This window comes from Rhipicephalus microplus, chromosome X (genome assembly GCF_043290135.1).
Source record: "Rhipicephalus microplus isolate Deutch F79 chromosome X, USDA_Rmic, whole genome shotgun sequence".
Taxonomy (NCBI): domain Eukaryota; kingdom Metazoa; phylum Arthropoda; class Arachnida; order Ixodida; family Ixodidae; genus Rhipicephalus; species Rhipicephalus microplus.
The window spans coordinates 37,668,553-37,687,666 of NC_134710.1; the positions used below are offsets into that span (position 1 = coordinate 37,668,553).

Below are 19,114 nucleotides of genomic sequence, written 5' to 3' on the forward strand. Positions count from 1 at the left end.
GCCCTTGGATTTATTTCACCTCATTGTATTAGTTGGTAGCATCACTGAAAATAATCTGTCGACCTCAAGTTAATGAATTTGTCAGAAAACAGACAGGTTGAAGATGTGAAAAGAAGGAAGTGAATAAGTAGCTTGTAGAATCAACAAAAAATGAGTAAATCTGAGCTAGTAAATTCTGTGCCCAATTTAGACCCTTAAAACAAAAACCTAGCAGAGTGTAACATTTGCTATAAGAAAAAAATTTTATGTGATCAACATTGAGTTATTGTTTTCTGGCTTCTGTAAAAAAATTTATTGGGCCTAGAGCGTATTTTGGCAATAGTCATTGTGGATGGAAGCTTTTGAATAATCTGCAGGTATTTTCTCAAAAGTATGAGGGAATTTTGTCTACAGGATACATTTTTGTGTTTTTTTTTGCTTAACAAAGGTGTTAATTCTTAAAGAAACTCGATGTTATTGGGCTTTCTAAAATTTAGTTGCAGCAGTAATATAAATGTAAGCTAAGAAAAGTTATCGGGCACAATTTTATTTGCTTTGCACTCTTAACCATCACATTTCAAATCCCTCTGGTTATTGAGTGGCTTCAGTGTGAAAGTAACTAGAGTTATTGTTTCTTTAGTATTGAATTGCATAAAAATTACAACTACTAGAAATGTATGTTGGAATGCACTCTTAAGAAATAGCTATAGACGTTTTGGCTACTTTTATATGCTGCAAACCATAGTTGAATACTGCCCTACTAGCTTTGTCGAGGCCAGGTATCCTCAAAATTTCTAGTGATTTTCCATATTTTAGTTTTATATTCTGACTGAGCAAGGTTCATGCATTTCTGTGCTTGCTGTCAGGTGCAGTTGCATGTTAATGCAGAAATGCACTCATAGGCGTGCGCAAGATTTTTTGTTGAGGATGGGGTGGTGCGAGGGGGGAGGCAAGTTTGACTGCAACACAGCCGCCCCCCGCTTTCCTGTTAGTTGAGTCTCCACTGTAAACTCCGAAATTGGTGCAAAAATCAAAATGAAGCAGTGGTGTGCTTATCATAAGAGGCGTTACCATTGGTTCCCTGTTTTCCGGGGTAAAGGTGAGAAGTAAAAAGTTCTTTAAATGCAAGATCGGGAGTCATTGGTCGTAATTATCACCAAAGACATGCGTATCCGTAACCCTGGGCATTGAAAAGTAATGTGAAAGTCAGACTGAGTGAAGGTATGGGGTCGAATCAGCACCCCCATCAGATTTTGGGGGGGGGGGGGGGGCTTTTAATAATCTGATGCACACTCCTCGATCTTAATTTCAGGTCTTCCAAAGAGTACCTTGTGTTGTTTACTTTACTTTTTTGAAGAACGTTATTGTAGAGATAATGTTTCCGATAAGGCATGAAGCAAGCATTCTGACATAGAAAGGTAGACTTATTTTTCGGGTGCTTACTCATTTTTTTTCTTAAAATATAAACAAGAGATAAAAACTATTTTGCCCATCTAGAAGAAGTCCCACTGTGGGTGCCCCTAAGTTTTATATTTCACAGAAAAAGGAAGGGTTTATATTGCTGTTTTCTTGTGCACAGCTTGGAAGGAACAGATAAGCTCCAAACACCGCCTGCAAAGGTAGGGTGATCCACTGGCACAAGTGAGGTGACTTGCTGCTTTTCACTAAAAGATGTGGCCACAACATGCCTTTATTCAAATTTCGTCACGTCTTGTGGGTAGTTGCGACATTTCGTGCGTGCCAAGTGCAATGAGTTTTGATTTCACCTGCGAAATTCGATCATAAATATCTCGAATTTCGTACAATTATTCTGACGTCTAAAAAATAGGTGTGCCTTAAAATGTCATGCACTATAATTTGCTAATATGAACAACTACCCTCGTGTCATTAATAAAAAAAGTCTTCGTTAATCAGTTGCAACAGGGTCATTTCAGTTGCAGGAAAGTATTTTCACCTCGCCATAGAGTATGTGCGCGAAAACCTCTGGGGCATGACTGTCATGGGATTTTGATAGATGATCTGTATTGTAAAACACACACACAGTGAACACCTTGTATGCGTGATGCATTAAGCACACTAAAAGCTGTGCTATCAGCGTCAAATAAAACGTGAAATGTAGCAAGCATGAGCGGTAATATAGTGCATGACGTCCGTCATCACCATTGACAGGCGTGCACATCAGAATAGCCAGCACTGCATGGTGCCCTTATAGTGCAATATATATATATATATATATATATATATATATATTCTGTTCTAGTTTTGATATGGTGATAAGGGTGGCTGGCATGGGTAAGCAGAGCTCTATTGGTCATTTCAATTTTCATCAAAATATCCGATCTATAACAGAAGTAAAAATGTCGCACCACATGGAGATAGAACAATGCTGCCAAACCGGATATCTGTGCTTGTCAATGGTGATGACGGGATGGTGTGCACTATACCATTGACAACTCTTGCTGCTGTTCGGGCTTTATTTGAAGCAGGTAGTGCATTTAAATTCTGAGTTTAAAGCTTTACATCATGATAATTTTTGCCTTATAATGGCTTTGAAGAGCAACGGTATGTTTCTTTGTGCTGAGTCCCAAGCCATGTTGCAGTGCTTAGACGATGAAAAGACAGATGAATGCCCTTCATTGACCAGATAGAATGCAGTTACAGAAATAAAATACCCCTTAATGACAGCCAACAAACAAATTTTCTAGCTTAAAACAGCAATGACAATGGGACTCCTGCATAAGTAATAAGCATCATCTGGTTAAGCCCGTTGTTGGCAAGGGGAAAAAACAATGGTGCCTAGAACCATTTATTGAGGTTATACTATGCTGACTTTGAATCAGAAGCAAACCCATCACATACAACTCTTTACTTAGGAGTTGAAAGTTACACAAGTAACTTACACAAAGTAACTGCCATGGGGAAATCTCAAGAGTTATCTGCAGTAATACAAATCTTAATCACATGCCCCAATGTTGCATCGCAAATACAAAAATATTTTGGCAAATTATACGAACAACCTTGGCATTCTAATTCAATAATTTTGTATGATCCACTTATTCTCTAGTGTAATGTTATCAGTGTTTTTAAAAGAAACGTTTTGCATTTTGTTACCTTGTGACTGGTACAACGTAGTCCAGTTGCTTTCACACCATAATATCTGGTGTAACTAATTCTTTTCATAGTTGGGGTTTTCATTGGAACATTGCTGACCATACTTATTGAATGTTTCACATGACAGAGCAAGCTTAAAGACTGAGAAATGTTCTGTGGCAAACTTCCTTGTGGATGTTGAAGTAAAATCATAGTTTGTAGCAGACATAAAAGCAGGCCTGTAATTGTTTTTCTGTGCCTTGGTAATGCTCTTTGTACTTGGACTCTCCGGAGTTACTGGCTGTGTGCCACACCCGCAGCTCGACTATTCAGGGCTCATATTGCAATGTTTCAACGGTTCAGGGATTTTATTGCACTGCTTTTTCTTGGCTGGTCGAGTGGCCCACTATGTGCCGTATTAGTGTTATTGCTGAGGGCAGGCGGTGCGCTTGCAGCATGGAGTGCCAGTACGTGGCCACCCAGCGGGGGGGCATAGCACTGCTGTACGAGGGGCACCGCTACAACAAGGTGCGCGACGGCAAGGAGGGCACGGTGTACTGGCGCTGCGCTCGGGACCGGCAGTGCCCCGGTCGGGCCGTCACCGTCTACAGCCGCATCAAGAAGGCCAACAACAAGCACAACCACCCGCCGGACGCCTGGCGGAACAAGGTGGACCAGGTGGTGTCGGACTTGAAATTGCGCGCCCAGGACGATGCCACCACCCTGCCCACCCTGTTCACGGAGACGCTCAAGTACCTGGCCTCAAGCCACCAGGTGGCCGCCCTGGCCATGCCCACCTTCCCCAGCTTTAAGGGCACCGTCTGCAAGCCCCGCCACCAGCTTGTGCCCTCCCTGCTCCAGCTGCGCGACTTCCGTCCAGAAGACAATTGGCTATATGCCAACAGTACGTCGCGGTCTGCTGCCTGCCCCCCTACCCCCCTTAGTACCCGCATGTCTGCCTCGTGGAATGTACACGGCTTCCCTAGCCGTGCTCGCCTGCTGCCAGGGCTTGCACGCCTCTTTGCCAGTGTACGTGTCTTGATAGGGCCTGTGTTGGCCACTACACGGTCGTGTTGTGTAACTTGCATTGGACAACGTAGTCATGAGTGCATCTCCACTGTTTTTTGTTCACAGAAACATAGATTAAAAAACAATTGTCTGGTGAAGCTTAGCCGTATCTTCTTGCTTTTACTTTTGCCTTAAAGTAATGAAATGCTGTTGCCACTCTGTGTACTTTATGCATGCGTTCAAATACCCTTGCAGATACTTGTGTACATTGCTAATTCCTGTTGCAGGATATTTGTACTGTCAAGTATCATTGACAAATTGAGGTGCAAACTTCTACAAAAAATTTTTTTACTTCCTTTTGTTACTGAGCAGAAACAATAGGCTTGCAGAATGTCGATATAAAAGTTAGTTGGCAATATTTTACGAGGAAAATGAGCCTACTTGGTGGCTTGCAAGGCATATTGGTGAGGCTGTGACAGGGTTTTTTTTCTGTGGAACCATCTTTCCAGAAAGCCGGAAAAATGCACCCCTCTTAGCACTTAAAAGAGGAGAAGAAGCTTAGAAAACAGAGAGCTGTCCATCTAGCGGAGAACTTGTTCAGCAAACAAAAATAATGTGCCGCCATCTATGAAACATTGTCAAAAACAATTTTCGAAGCAGCCGGCGATTCGCCGGTCAAAGTGGTTCTGGCCTCGCGATCATGGCCGGTAGATCGCCGGCTGCGCAAGCCAACGCTTTAAGTGATGGTAAATATTCAGGCACGCTTAGTAAGCATGTGGGCTTGGAGAACAGAAATTTTGTTAGAGATTATCCGTTTCTAACTACCAGGGTGGAAGTGCCTCAGCGAGAGAGTTGCGAGAGTTCCATTATATGTTTTCTTAGCAACTGTTACTCATGGTTATATTTAGAGGAGCTCTCCATCCAAGCTGTTCGTGTTAAAGGACTGACTGTAGTGGCCTACTTTGAGACTGACTGCTTAATGTTCAGTGGTGAGGTAGGCAGCTTTCTAAAGTATGAAGGAGGTTTTATGCATTTCTGCAAGGTTTTGTGGGTGAGCTTTCACAGTGAAGACATTTTTTTCTTTTTTTTGCATGGCAACAATTACATTAGTGTAAAAAAATGTGATTGTGAGTGATATTGCCATCATAGGGATAAATAAGGCATGTCTGATCGTGCCCTCTTTCATTACATGTACATCTATAAAGCTTGTAAAGCATGTCATCATATAGAGCTTCACAGAAATATTTTTATTTCTATAAAAATAGTTTGATCTGTTAATGTCTATATATATATATATATATATATATATATATATATATATATATATATATATATATATATATATATATATATATATATATATATATAATATTGCCACTGTGTCTCATGTTTTTTATGTGAAACTGTTCTTGGTTTTTGTGTGGTGGTATTTTGCTGCCTTTTCAGTGGCTCTTATGAAGTGGTCCGACAATGCCTGATTGTACCTTGTACATGTGATTTTGTCAGTGGTGTATGTTTTGCTGTGTCTGCATGTTGCATCCATGTGGTAGATTGCAGCATTGCAGTGAGAATGTCCTTTGCTGCTTTTTCTGGTTGGCAGGTTTGGCAGCAGTCTAAATTTGACATTGTCTACTCAATTTACTGTAATATATTATCAATAATATGAGGTCGGGTTAAAGTTAAAATGCAAAAGCAGTGCATTTGCTGCAACATATTTTAGGGTTGTCTTTTGTGTCTTTTGTTTGTAGCATTTGATAGCTTTCTTTTTATTACATGTGCACTGCGAATGTTTAATGTTTTTTGAGTGTTTAGGTTTAATGTTTTTGCCTGATATGCTAGTATAAGAGATGTTTACTTGGTTGATTAACTCGGGCTCAGTTGCCAACTTTGTGCGAACATTGTATAGTCCGTAATAAGGCTGGCGTGTGCAGGCTTTGGATATTGCGCCGTTGGCAGAACCTTTCTGCTCCAGACTGTTTGCTTTTCTTTTGTGTTCCTTTATGGCTTTGTTTGCATTTTGTGCCAGTGGGGGTGAAAGCTCGATCACTTTATAGTCCTACAGTGAGCATGAATGTGCTGTTGTCTCGCATCATTCATCCAGTAGTCCTTTTAGGGTAGAGCTGCTCTGATGTTGTATTACCCTGATGCTTGCTTGCCTGCCTGGGATATATGCGAAAGGTATTAAACTGTTTTTTTCTTCTGTTTTTGCAGCAGCGGATGAGCCCTCCACATCGGAACCACTAGACATGGCACTGCGAAATACGGGAACATTGCTCAAACGCCTGCGAGCGCTAATGAAAAATACGACTATAGTCTGCGAAACGATTCAGGCCTACATAGTACCATCTGGAGATGCCCATCAGGTATGCACTGTAAAATACATAATAATAGTAATAACCTTTATGTTAGACTTCTTTAACTTCTCAGTTTTGCATGCAAGTTTTGTAGTGTTTCTTGTCAAAGGCTGGCTTTGCATTTAGGAGTGTTGTGTAATTGTAAATGGTGCTAAGCGCACAGGATGAAGAAGACCTGATGCATGTTTTTCACCCTGTGTGTTTTGTGCATTATGTAGCAAGTCCGAACTAATGTGGCCACTTCATCAGCTTAGTACAGAATTGCTTTTCAGTTGTGTTTCTCTGCAATATCTGAGTTACATTCTTTCGATGAGATCGCTACATTAAGAAGCAGAAATTGGTGTCATAAAGCTATAAATTGCTGAACTGGTTTGTACAAAATGCATATGTAGGATGCCATTTAATACGTAACTTTATTGTGATGAGCTGCTAAGGTAGATTGTGTGAGTGACTTTCACATTGCATTGTTTTGTTTTCATTTATTAGAAACTAGAGGCACTGGCAAATAAGCCCTGCACTTGCTCATGCCTCTTGTTTCGACAATTTTGAATCCTTGGCAATTGCGTGTGTGTAGCTCCTGGAATGATGTGAACAAATGTAATGACTCAATGTATCTGGAAGGGGCAGATTGAGAAACACTGATCAGTGTTTAGTATCATGTGGGCCAAATGGCACTGTGTTAGAGGAAAAGTGTGTCCATTGCTACTTCTGCCTCCTGTTAGACTGAGCAGGATGAGATGGAAAAAAAAACAAAAAAACTGGAGTGGTGAATCCACGTATCTGGAATGAACAGATTCAGAAACACTGATCGGTATTTTGTAGCATGTATGCTAGATGCCAGATTTATTTTTGCCAAGTATGAGCGTTCACCAAGTCCCACAGGAGTGTCATAATGGGTGTCGCTGTCTACCTTGCTGCGTGGCTACACCTTGGAGCAGGATAGAGTTGCTGGCTCTGCTGTGTTGTGGGGCTTTATATGAAATGGCTGCTAGTTTTATGTGGACATTTTTAAGCTTCCATTCTTGTTGATATTGGAGTACCACGTGACATGGGATACCGCATGGTGTAAGGATAGGGGTGAAGGGCGCCCCGCCGCGGTGGTCTAGTGGCTAAGGTACTCGGCTGCTGACCGCAGGTCGCGGGTTCAAATCCCGGCTGCTGCGGCTGCATTTCCGATGGAGGAGGAAATGTTGTATGCCTGTGTGCTCAGATTTGGCTGCACGTTAAAGAACCCCAGGTGGTCCAAATTTCCGGAGCCCTCCACTACGGCGTCTCTCAAAATCATATGGTAGTTTTGGGACGTTAAACCCCACATGTCAATCAATTAGGGGATAAGGGGGGACTTGATTTATGCAAATATGTATGCATACTGTGGTCTGCACTTTCAGCCTGCTCCTAAGCTTTTAAAGCTTCTGGAGCTAGCATTACCTTATACTTTTATTAAAGATTCTGCAGCTAGTGTTGCCTTATTTTTTCAGAGCACTTATTGCTTTTATTTTTCCTTTAGCTTTCTTGAGAAAAATTGACTTTTTTTATGGGTATTTGTTTGTTCACACTGCAGTTGCAGTTGAGTTTGCATTATTCATGCTAGTATTTTGTGCTTGTGTTTTTTTCAATTGTTTGTTTGTTTTTTCAGAGTGAATATATCGCACCTTGTGATAAAAGAAGAGCTTTTCTCACTGGATTTAGTGGAAGTGCTGGTAAGTTTCGTTATTATTACTTTCTTGCACACATAAAGCATTGCTTATGTGTGCACACATAAGCATTGCTATAAAGCTCAAGTTGCTGCTTGCTGGTGCAGCGTTCTAATGATGATCTTTCTCCTGTTCTGCAGGAACAGCCATTGTGACTGAGGATCATGCCGCACTCTGGACTGATGGTCGATACTTTCTGCAAGCAGAACAACAGTTGGACTCCAATTGGATCCTCATGAAAGATGGTAGGTTTCATGGAAGATAACTGTTAAAGGGCTGTCAAAGTGCTTTCACATAAGAAACGCAATGGTACTTGTAATTTTGTGTCTTCAGATTTTATGTTTTCCAAAGGTCAAGATTCTTCTTTTGTTTTAGCCCCCCCTCCCCCCCAGAAATTAGGTTGAGGCATTTTTTTTTTCTGAGTGTAGTTTTGGAGACTATTTAAAACGTTTGCATCAAGGTCAATTTTTTTAGTTTGTGAATGTTACTAGCTAATTTTACTTTGGAGGTAAGTGCCTTTTTATGCGTGTGCAAGCATTTGACATGGGTTGGTATTTTAGAGAAGAATGCATATCTTGTGGAGGCAACTCCTAGATCTCGAAAAATGTGTGGGAAAACATCTGTTGCAGGGAATGTTCTCTCATAATCTGGCTTTTACCTGCATTGGTGGCTTAGTGGTTATGGTGTGTGGCGGCTGCTCCGCATGTCGCTCAATCAAATCCGGGCTGCGGCGACTGCTTTTTTGATGGAGGTGAAAATGCTTGAGACTGCTATGTTTCGGTTTAGGTGAACGTTAAAAACTCCCAGGTGGTCAAAGTTTCTGGAGCCTTGAATTATGGCGTCTCTCATAATCATATCATGGTTTACTCTACAATTCATAGGGATCAGGCTCTTGCCTTCATTAGTATAAAATGTTAGGTTCAATCATGTTTGCATTCCAGAGAAAGAACATATTTCAGCTCCGTGCCTATAGCTCACTCTCACAGCTATAACCTATCACAGCTATAACCTCTGCTCTCGTATCTTTCGTCTCCCCCATCCCCCTCCCATGTGCAGGGTAGCAAACTGGCTGCCTATAGGCTGGTTAGCCTCCCTGCCGTTCTTTTCCTCCCGTTTTCCTTCCTTCCTATCCATATTTTTGTTTTTATAACTTGCATAATAAAGAGGCCTTGAAACACTCTCAATAAAGCTAATTAAATAGCAATGCAGCAGTTTGTAATTTTGTGGGATAAATGTGACATTGATGTGTGGCACTAGTAGGTTAAGAACGTAATGTGTTATTTTCATTTACATGATATTGTACTGTAAAAAGCTACAGCATTACATTTTATAATCATATTAAGAACTCTATGTTCTTTACATTAACTCCACAAACTACACATTTCCAGATATATTGGACTATCTTTCAGCCTTAGTCGTGCCGAGAAACAGTACTTATGTTTACGGATAATCTTTCTAATTTTTGTCTTGCTGAAATAAATGCTGCTTTATTTTCTTATAAGACAAACAGTTGCGGGAAGTCTCAGGTCAAACGTAGTTACTGTTCACTTTGCAGGAATTCTTTCTTTGTCAATTTCTTAGACAGCACCGTTTTGTCAGCATGCCCATTTTTTAAAGCAAACATGACATTCATGGCGTAGTGGGTCAGTGTGCGGCCGCAAGTGCACCGTTCAGTTTTCCAAGAAAGATATACTCGTAATATAACACTAAAAAGTACATTGAACCACCGAGATTTCTCCCCCATCCGCACTTCCTAGGCATATAATTTTCTAAACTAGTTCACAATATGTGCGAGCAAAACCGAAATCAGCCGCTAGCTGCCGTACTACTTGTGTAGCAACATGAATGTGCTGGAGCTCCTCCTTCAATGTAAAGATAAGTTGTTGCCGAGTTTAGTGAAGATTCTCCTGCAGCAGAGGTGTGGTTTTTGTGTGAGAGCATAGCGTCCGGTGGAGGCAACACATGCACAACTGGTCCATCAGCCCAAAAAAGAAGCTTATCATCTTGATCATCTTTCAATCACGATGATTTGAATACTCATGCTTACGTTAAAATTGGAAGTAAAGAAGGCAGTGAATATTTTAAATTGATCGATTTTTCTGGTGATGAACAACATATGTGAAGCAAATATTCTGAGTGCTTTGTAGTGTGTAGTTTGATGTTGACAATCCTTGCTCAAGGTTTCCTCAGTTTGCTGGGTGAAATGGCCAATGGCTGATTATGATGTGACAGTCGAAGAGTGATGAGGCATTTGTGACTATTTTTTTTAATGTGATTTGCAATATTTATTAGCAGCAGGCTATTGGATTTTTATGTAATTTTCAGAAATATATTTATTGAAATGATTTGACTTAGAATGGGTGTAAGTATTTTTTCAACATAAGAAGTTGCATTTTAGTTCAGTATGACTCGAAATCAGCAATAAAAGAAATAGGCACTTTGGGTTAGCAAATTTTTGAAGAAATAGTACACTTGAGGGGCTAAGAACCTGGGGTTCTTAAGTGGAGTCTCCCATAGCCCATAAACCAGTTTAAACTGATTTGGCATTTTAATTTAGTGTCCCTCTAAATTTCAGATGAGCACTTTTCAGGGCATTTATATTTTGTGTATGTGGATTTTGATAGCTCTCTGCATATTTTAGAAGGCATAATTTGCTTTATCTGAGTGACTCTTTGTATCCATCGGTATTGGAACGCAAAACATGTAAGGCAATTCAGTGACTCTGTGGGCCACTTGGTGGATGTACTAGTGGTAGGTATGCTGTTTGAAGCAGCTTGACATATTGTCATTATGGTGTGATGATGCCATTCTTTTTTTATATATTTATTTGCCAAAAACAGCTCCGGACATTGCATCTGCTGAGTTAAAGTGTGGTTTTTAGCCTCCATAATTAAAGGAATTGTCTAGTAGTGTATGCTGTGTAAACCTTATTTCTACCTTGTCTGCATAAATACATAGTTACCGCTTAACCACCATCCTACACAGTCACTCCCTCTCTCTGTCCTTCTCCATTTCTTCCTTATTTTCTTACCCCATTTGTTTTCTACAGGTATACCAGGCACACCATCTCAGGGAGAGTGGCTTTGCAAGGTAAATTTCAAACCCCATGCCTTCTTGACTTCATAACGAAAATTTTTAATATGTTAACATTACAGTTGTATTAAAGTTTTCTATCTTGTCTTAGTTGACTTCGTAACTCAAATTTTTTTGTCAACATTATGGAGTTGCAATAATTTATTTTTATCACTTCTGAAATAATAATAGTGCCATTCTTAAAAAATGATTTACTAGATTAAACTGATGCCCCTGTGGTGGCTTAGTGGTTACAGTGCTTGGCAGCTGACCCGAAAGACTGCCTGAATCTGACATGAATCAGTTGTGCGAACTCTTTGCATGACCGCTTGTTAGTGTATGCCAATGCTGTAATAAATTGAATATTCAGTTATCTCTGTATTGTTAATGTAATGTGCAAAGCAGTCCTCCTGCTCTTGTACTTCGTTAGTCAATATCAAGCTGGTTTGTTGTAATGGGTTTGGAACACCCTTTTTTTTCTGTTGTGAACAGTTCTTGCCCAAAATTTATAATATGCTGATTTACGTGGCGTATTCTTGGTTTGGAGAAATACTTGCTTTCAACAAGGCTTGCAAATGTTTGATATCTTAAAAAATACACTCCCTACTAGAAAAGTAAGTGCACATTTTACATCAGCTGATAAATTATTACATAAAGTTGCCAAGTTGCGTAAAAATTGATCAAGAATTTCAAAAGGCTTTCTTTAGCTCCGAAGGGCAATGTCCTTTTGAGAGGACCACAGCTTGTCTTAGGGTGGAACACTAGTTTTTGTTTGTATCACACCAAGTAAAATGAAGATATAAAGTCTAAAATCAAAATTTTCTAGCGGCAGTATCCGTGTAAAGGCTCGGTCTTACTTAGATGATTGGTGGAGCAGCAGAAACCATGTGGCTGTGATTGTCACTATCACATTACAATCACTTCTTGGTACAGCGAAACCTCTGTACTAACAGTTAAAACATATATGCAATGAATCTATGATTGAGTTTCCTTAGAGCCTAGTGTACTTGCCGACTGCCAAGTTATGGTGGCTTGTCTTATGCCTATTGACTTGTGTGCGATGATTACTTTTTGTCACATAAAGGTTAACTGCGCCTTTCAACTTGTAGTGTGGCTGAGGCCTTAATGTGATACAAAAGGTCTTCTACCTTTTCAGTAAGTTCAGAGACTGGCGTGGTAAGTACAAAGACTGGACTTGTTGGTTGTCTTTACACGCATGAACTCAACATTTCTCAAAGAATGTTCTTTCTTCTTTTTCTTACCACAGTAACATTTAGGCTTTCATGCTATTAGTATAATGATATTGTTTGTGTTTTATGTATGACCTTCCCTGGAACATTGGTTTCTGTCTCTAAAGGGGTCGTGAAGCGTTTTTCGAAAATTTTCAACCACATGTGTATTCGGAATCTTGGCTATTCATTCAATACTATACCTCGACTCGTTTCATCGTCTGAGTTCATCTAATAGCTAAAAAGCAAAATTACAATTTTCCGCTCGCGTTCCCCTCAACTGTACCATCAACACCACGAAACATCTCTGTCAACGATAAAACATGGCGACGCAGGGACGTTTGCTGAACCGTAGTTGACCAAGGTCTGTAGCATCATACCGTCTCGTTTGCGGAGCTGTAAAGCTGTCCTGAACGTTCTTTTAACGTTGATAGGTTGTGCACCACTGTCCAACGACACACACGGTAGGCATAGAGAGGACTAAGCCACCCAAAACATAGATGGGTGGCTTAGCCACCCATCTATGCCGTAAAACTCAACCGCATAGCCGCAAAAGGCTACCTAACGCAACCAGTAAGAAAGACACTGGAATGCGGCGCGGAGCGAGCCAAGAAAACATGTGACAAAGCCAGGATGTTGAAAGCAGAACCAAGCAGATTGCTTGCTGTAACTCCACAGTATACACAGCTTAGATTGCAAAAATTGCGGTTATTTTTTTCTTTCCTAGGTTCCTATACATTCATCATTTTAAAGCAAAAGAAAGCTAACATTTTGTTTATAACTTCTCTTACCACGACGTTTCACTAATGTCAGCTTGTTGGTGCCTATGGCAGCCAGTAGGGCCACAATGTTGTTTATGAGCTCAAGAAAATGGCAATTTCAAACGGGTGTCATTAATTATAGACTGAATATTGCTTCAAAATATTTCGGAATCGGCATGCAATTCTTATTGAGGCAGGGAAAGTTACAACCAGGCAGCTGCATTTTCATTTCACGAACCCTGGGGCCATGACTCGGTCACTTAACAATATGCGGTTCTCAGCGAAAAATGAAACAAGCATCATCTTGCTGCTTGAGTTTTATTTTATTCATCACGAATTTTAGCTGATTAGGGCCAGAACCTCGTACCCATATTATTGAGGGACATTTGGCACGCACGATTGCTACAGAATTGTGCGTGTACGTCCTCCGTGGCATAAGTGCCAGCCTCAACCAGTCAGTGTTGCAAAAAGGTTTGTTTGTCTTTAAAATAGGTACAAGACCCTGGCGAAGGTCTCTTGGCCACCAAACGTGTTTGAAGGGTGTTTGTGATATTTTAAGCTTACTCAACAACGAGACTGATGTAACTACAAGAATAAGAATGGAGCAAAATGCAGTTAGTAGGTATTTTTGGTTTGTGAATTACAGCTAACCAGTAATGCAAATACCAGTATGTAACAGCTACATCTTACTGGACTTGCCCGTGGAACATAAAACCTGACGCTTGAAAAAATGGGTTCAGCATAAATTTTGGATGACGCAGTGAGCCATGAAAAGGACAATGATAGGTGTATCATTGAAAGACAAAAGAAGAGTGGAGTGTGTTTGCAAACACTTGTTAATGGCATCCTTAGTAGAAACCAAGGAATATGGGAATGAGAATAGCATCTAATGAAAAGCAAAATGTTCTAAGAGAAGGCAAGTGTGGCAGGGCGCAGAAAGATACATGGGCAGAAGAGATTAAAATGCTTACACGAGGGAAATGTGGATAGCTAGCACAGGGCTATTTCATTGCAGAAATATGGTAGAGATGTTTGCCCTGCTGTCAGTATAGTCATGCTGTTGATGATGATGTCTGAACTATAGAAATCTTAAAAAAATATATATTTGTCTGGAAGTATGACTGCATTTGGAGGGTCACCTGTACTAGGACTAACAGTGTGTGACCAGTCCAAGCATGCTGTAATGCTCACTTCAATGGTAAGTTTGTGTAATTTGTTGCGACATAGCTTGTTGACAGCAAGTACAGATGTATCTGCTTAATATCTGCCTGCAGTACACATAAAAAACTGTGATAATGCATTGGTGGCCTTGGAGTCCATGTGTTAAAAAATCATCACGATGTGGTACAAGTGAATGGCTTTGGTATTGGCCTCGTCTCATAGTGAAGCTAACGAATAAATAAAATGCAGTTGGCTACTACAGTTTTTTGTGAGCTTTTCATTATAGCTTTTGGAATGCTAGGGCACAGATGAACCAAACCTGCAGCTGAGGCTCCATGCTTATTAATGCTGCACTTTAGTGCAGCTTTTTCAGTAAATGTAGAGATAGGGTGTTGTACAGGTATAGCCATACAGCTGTAGCTGCCCTGGTTTAGCCATATGAAAAGTGTTTGCTGCTATTGTTTCTTCAGGTGCTGTCAACTGGTAGCAGGGTAGGTGTGGATCCATTTCTCATGCCTTATGGTGAGTATTTAAGTGTGAAGGATCCCTCATTTCTGGTTGTACAAAACAGGACTTTACAAGTTGACTGAATGTTTTTCCAGATGCTTGGAAGCTGCTCAGCAACCAACTGGATGCGTCAGGTCATTCCCTGGTGCCAGTCTCACAGAATCTAGTCGATATGATTTGGGAGGAGCGGCCCTCACCACCTAGCCGCCCTCTTGATTCACTTTCCATCATCTACACTGGGAAGTTCTGGCAGGAGAAAATTTCTGACATTCGGCAGGACATGAGCCAAAAGTCAGCAGCAGCATTAGTGATTACAGCCTTGGATGAAATAGCATGTATGTGGAATGATGCTGATAGGCCAGCGTGGTTTGCTTCATTTGGAATTTTTTTGTAATTGTGCTGTCTTTGCAGGGCTCTTCAATCTCAGGGGCTCGGATATTGATTACAATCCTGTCTTTTTTGCATATGCTGTGGTCACCATGGACTCTGCATAGTAAGCTCAGTCGTGTGGCCTTGTTGGCTTGTTCTCTTGCTAACACAATTTTTTTTTCAGTCTCTTTATAGATGAAAACAAGTTAAGTGCCACACTTCAGCGCCACCTCTCAATAGACAGAAATGAAAAGAACCTTGCAGTTGACATCAGGCCGTACCGTGTATTTAAGGAATTCCTTTCCCTGCTGATCAACCAGCTGACGGGCAAATTTTGGGTCAGCAGTTGTTCAAGCTATGCAGTTGTCAGCCAAGTTCCCAAGGTAGGGTTGAATTATAGCTCCTTTAAGCATGGTGTGCAACTTTGTACAGTGCTCATGAATGATAATGCAACATCAGAACTTCAGGCATAACAACTGGTATTCGTAATTGTTTTGAGATAAACATGTCATGACTAGAGAACGGATTATAGGCAAATGCCTACAGTCGCCGACCGATTTTTCGGACCTGGCGGGGACCGAAAAAAAGTACGAAAAATCGAACAGTCCGAAAAATTCGTTTTCGCAAAAAATCTGAAGTTTATTGCATCAGGCAGGTTTAAAAAAGTCCTTGATGCTGCCTTGCCTCAAACTACGCTTGGAGGCAATTTGGTTTGCCCGTATTTGCGCCAAGGTGACATCGTCGCCGTAAACGCTCGACAAAATTGTCACCGCGTTGGCGATCTCCGACGGCTGGCGGTCGTCGTTGTCGTCGGACGACGACCGCCATCCGGCGACATCTAGCTGCGAACGTCCACTCTCTATTAGCTTGATTATGGCAGCTTTCTTCTCCATCGTCAGGGTCGTATACTTCCCACGCTTCTTCACACCACCTGGCTCCCGCGATGGCACAGATAGCGGAGCCATGGCACCGAGAACACAAAATTCGATGCCGCAGATAGCCGCTGCGAAGCACACAACGTCTCGACGCTACGCGACACAACACGTGCAGAATGGCGACTGAAAAAAGCTGCAACGACAATAAAAGAATCCTTCTTTCGCCTCCTCCTCGTGCGATGTGATGACGATAGTGCTGACCGAAGACGAAAAAACGGCATCCATCACCGCGTCTTTTAAAAAGCAAACACGGCCTCCGAAACTTAAAACATGGCGTGCGCATTCCAATCTCGGAGGCAGGAAAGGCATTTGAAGACCAAGCTTAGCCAAGCCGACAGAAAATCCAACATGGCGGCGTTCACAATGGCTTGGAACGTGGCACAAAACGAGCGATTTAGTCCGAAAAATCGAACTTTCAGGGGCAAATTCGCCCGAAAAATCGGTCAAAACAATGCATTAGCTCTATGGAATCCCTGACGGTGCATTTATGAAGTCCGGAATATCCAACAAGTCCGAATTTTTGGAGTCCGGAAAATCGGTCGGCGACTGTATTTAGTTCCTTGCGTTCCTATCGTGTCATTTTGATATATGAGCATGAATTAGAGGCTAGGAAGGGCTTTTATAGTGTTTTTAAAGTGCCTTGAAATGCTTATTTTTGGTGTTAATGCCTAAATGTATAGAAGTACCTATGAATGCCTGTTTTTCAAATTAGTGCCTATATGAGCGCTATTTGAGGGGGGACGTGGCAATGGGAATTGTAAATTTGGTCAATATATCATTTTTCAATTAAATTTTTTTCTGTATTTTTTTCATTTTTTTATTTTTGTTAACATTTTTTGTTATTTCTTCAGTGATCTTGATCAAACTGCACAGAATTATGCAGTTTTTTCTGCTGTTTTGAAATGTTTAATTAGTTTTCCAGTAACTCATCTTATTCCTGAGATAACTGAAGTTAATTCCCTATTGTTTAAAGCCGTCATACTAAAAAGTGCTTAATTGAAAGTGATATTTAAAATATCACAACATAGACTAATGACTATAGATTGAAATAATGCAAGAGTTTTTTTTTGTTTTTAAGCCTTTCCTTATTATTTTACAGCAAAATGAACTATCCATTTTCAAAAGCAGTTGAAATCGTATTAAAATTTTGATGAATAATTAATTAAAAAGGCTTGTTCTCTAAATTCTGCTCCCATACTTACACCCTACACGCATACAAGTTCCCATTGCAAGAATTATTATTATTATACCTGCCCTAACTGCAGAGATATTGAGGCCTCAAAATTGAACAGTTGTAAATTTACTTTTTCGAGAAAAATGGAAAAAATTGAAAACACACAACTTCTTCAAAAAGCGACAATCATGGTGTGCATGTTTTGCAATCCTCATAGAAGTGCTCATAAATTCGTAGCAGAGCTTCTAACACAGGTGTCGGCAAATTATAAAGAGGCCTCGAAGTTGGTTCCCCATTTTTTTGCAGATTTTGCATGTTAACAGCACCAAGAATCTGGACAGTTAGAATGACATTACAAAAAAATTACCACTTCCTGGTGTGTGAAAATTCGCAGAGATAGCGAAATACTTGCAGATACCAAATATGTCAGTTTTAAACAATGATTTTTTTTTGTCACTTCTTCGTCCCAAAGAGCAGTCTGCCCCCTTAATATCTTCTAAATTTATATGGGCAGCAAATGGAAATTTCGCTCTCAGCACTTTGTAATACACAGATTGGGCTTTACGTTAATGAAAAAAATTATTGCTCTAGCTGTCCTAGATTGCGAGATATCAGCCCACAAACTAGGGAAGTCACCAAAAAACATGTTTTCAGAAAACTGAGAAAATGAAATAAAATTGATTCATTTACATAACTGCACTTGAAAATGCTCAGTATGCACCGGGCATGTAGTCCTTTTGACTATGAGTCCCTGTGTGGCACTTTTTTAGGGACTGGTGCATGTTCTCCGTTGCTTGTCGCTTCTTGGCTGGTGCTGCCGTCCGCCGTTGATACTTTTCAGCCATGCGGCTGCGGCTTTGCCAGCTGGGGTTTAGGCTCAGCTTTTTCATAATGTCCTCTGATGCCTTTTTATTGCCTGCATTGAACTTGAGCACTGCTTTTGCCACAGCTGCCTCCACCATGAATCGCTCCCTTTGGTGCCAGCGCCCAGATCATTGAATGCAGGCATTCGTTGTTATTTTGGGTTTTCCCTCGCTGGCATCATTGCAACAGCTTTCTGTCTGACAAGCGCTAATAAATGGGAAGTAAGGCTTGGCAGACATGTGGAGGCACAGCTTTCGAAGATGTTTGGGAATGGGCTCCCCCTTGGCCTTTGTTGCATTTTGTTTGCACCAGGAAATTGGACCAGGTGGGCACACAGTGTGGTTTGCCACATCATCATTGGGCATGATGTCATGATAAGTGGCCATCACTGTTGTGTGCATAGCATCAACATCACCACTGTGTGTCTTCAGAGCCCACCCATAATAATTGGTGAGCTTGGGGATCAGGTCTCCTGTCAAGCGGGCCCTTTCCCCCAAGACTTTCAAGGCTAGGGCCTTTGTGTTTTGCAATCAAGTTGCGCAAAGCAATGCCCATACGCTTTTGGACATGATTAATGCAGTCCTCTTTTTCCACTGGGATATACCCATAAACCTTATCTTCTTGTAGCGCAAGGTAACTGTGGCTGTCCCCGTCGCAAAGCACCGTGGTGTAGCGCAGGTTGTTCCGCTCAAGTGACCTCCTGAAAAGGATGAGGGCAGTCTCAACCTCCATTTCCCCAGCCTTCTTGTCACTGTTTTTCTGACACTGGTGATATTCCTTCCACGCTGCATAAGAAGGGTCACCTTCCTTTGGGCCCGACTCGCATCTAGCACAAAAGTTGCTCAAAACAACGAAGTCAAGCACCAGCCCGCTGAACGATTCAATGACAATGCTGAGACCAAACTTGTGCCGCACCA

General features: G+C 41.1%; 1 protein-coding gene across 8 annotated transcripts in view; it reads left to right on the forward strand.

Moving 5' to 3' along the window:
- Positions 1-19,114, forward strand: part of ApepP (Aminopeptidase P) — a 72,074-nt gene that overhangs the window by 3,000 nt on the left and 49,960 nt on the right. For 4 of the 8 annotated variants that reach the window (XM_075876244.1, XM_075876246.1, XM_075876247.1 and 1 more), the window contains exons 2-10: positions 3,525-3,973; positions 6,289-6,440; positions 8,068-8,131; positions 8,266-8,370; positions 11,175-11,215; positions 14,819-14,870; positions 14,951-15,190; positions 15,267-15,348; positions 15,409-15,607. In XM_075876244.1, the coding sequence (XP_075732359.1) occupies positions 3,526-3,973; positions 6,289-6,440; positions 8,068-8,131; positions 8,266-8,370; positions 11,175-11,215; positions 14,819-14,870; positions 14,951-15,190; positions 15,267-15,348; positions 15,409-15,607 (1,383 nt within the window). In that variant the 5' untranslated portion in view covers position 3,525. The other 4 variants (XM_075876249.1, XM_075876250.1, XM_075876251.1 and 1 more) reach the window with 3 other exon arrangements.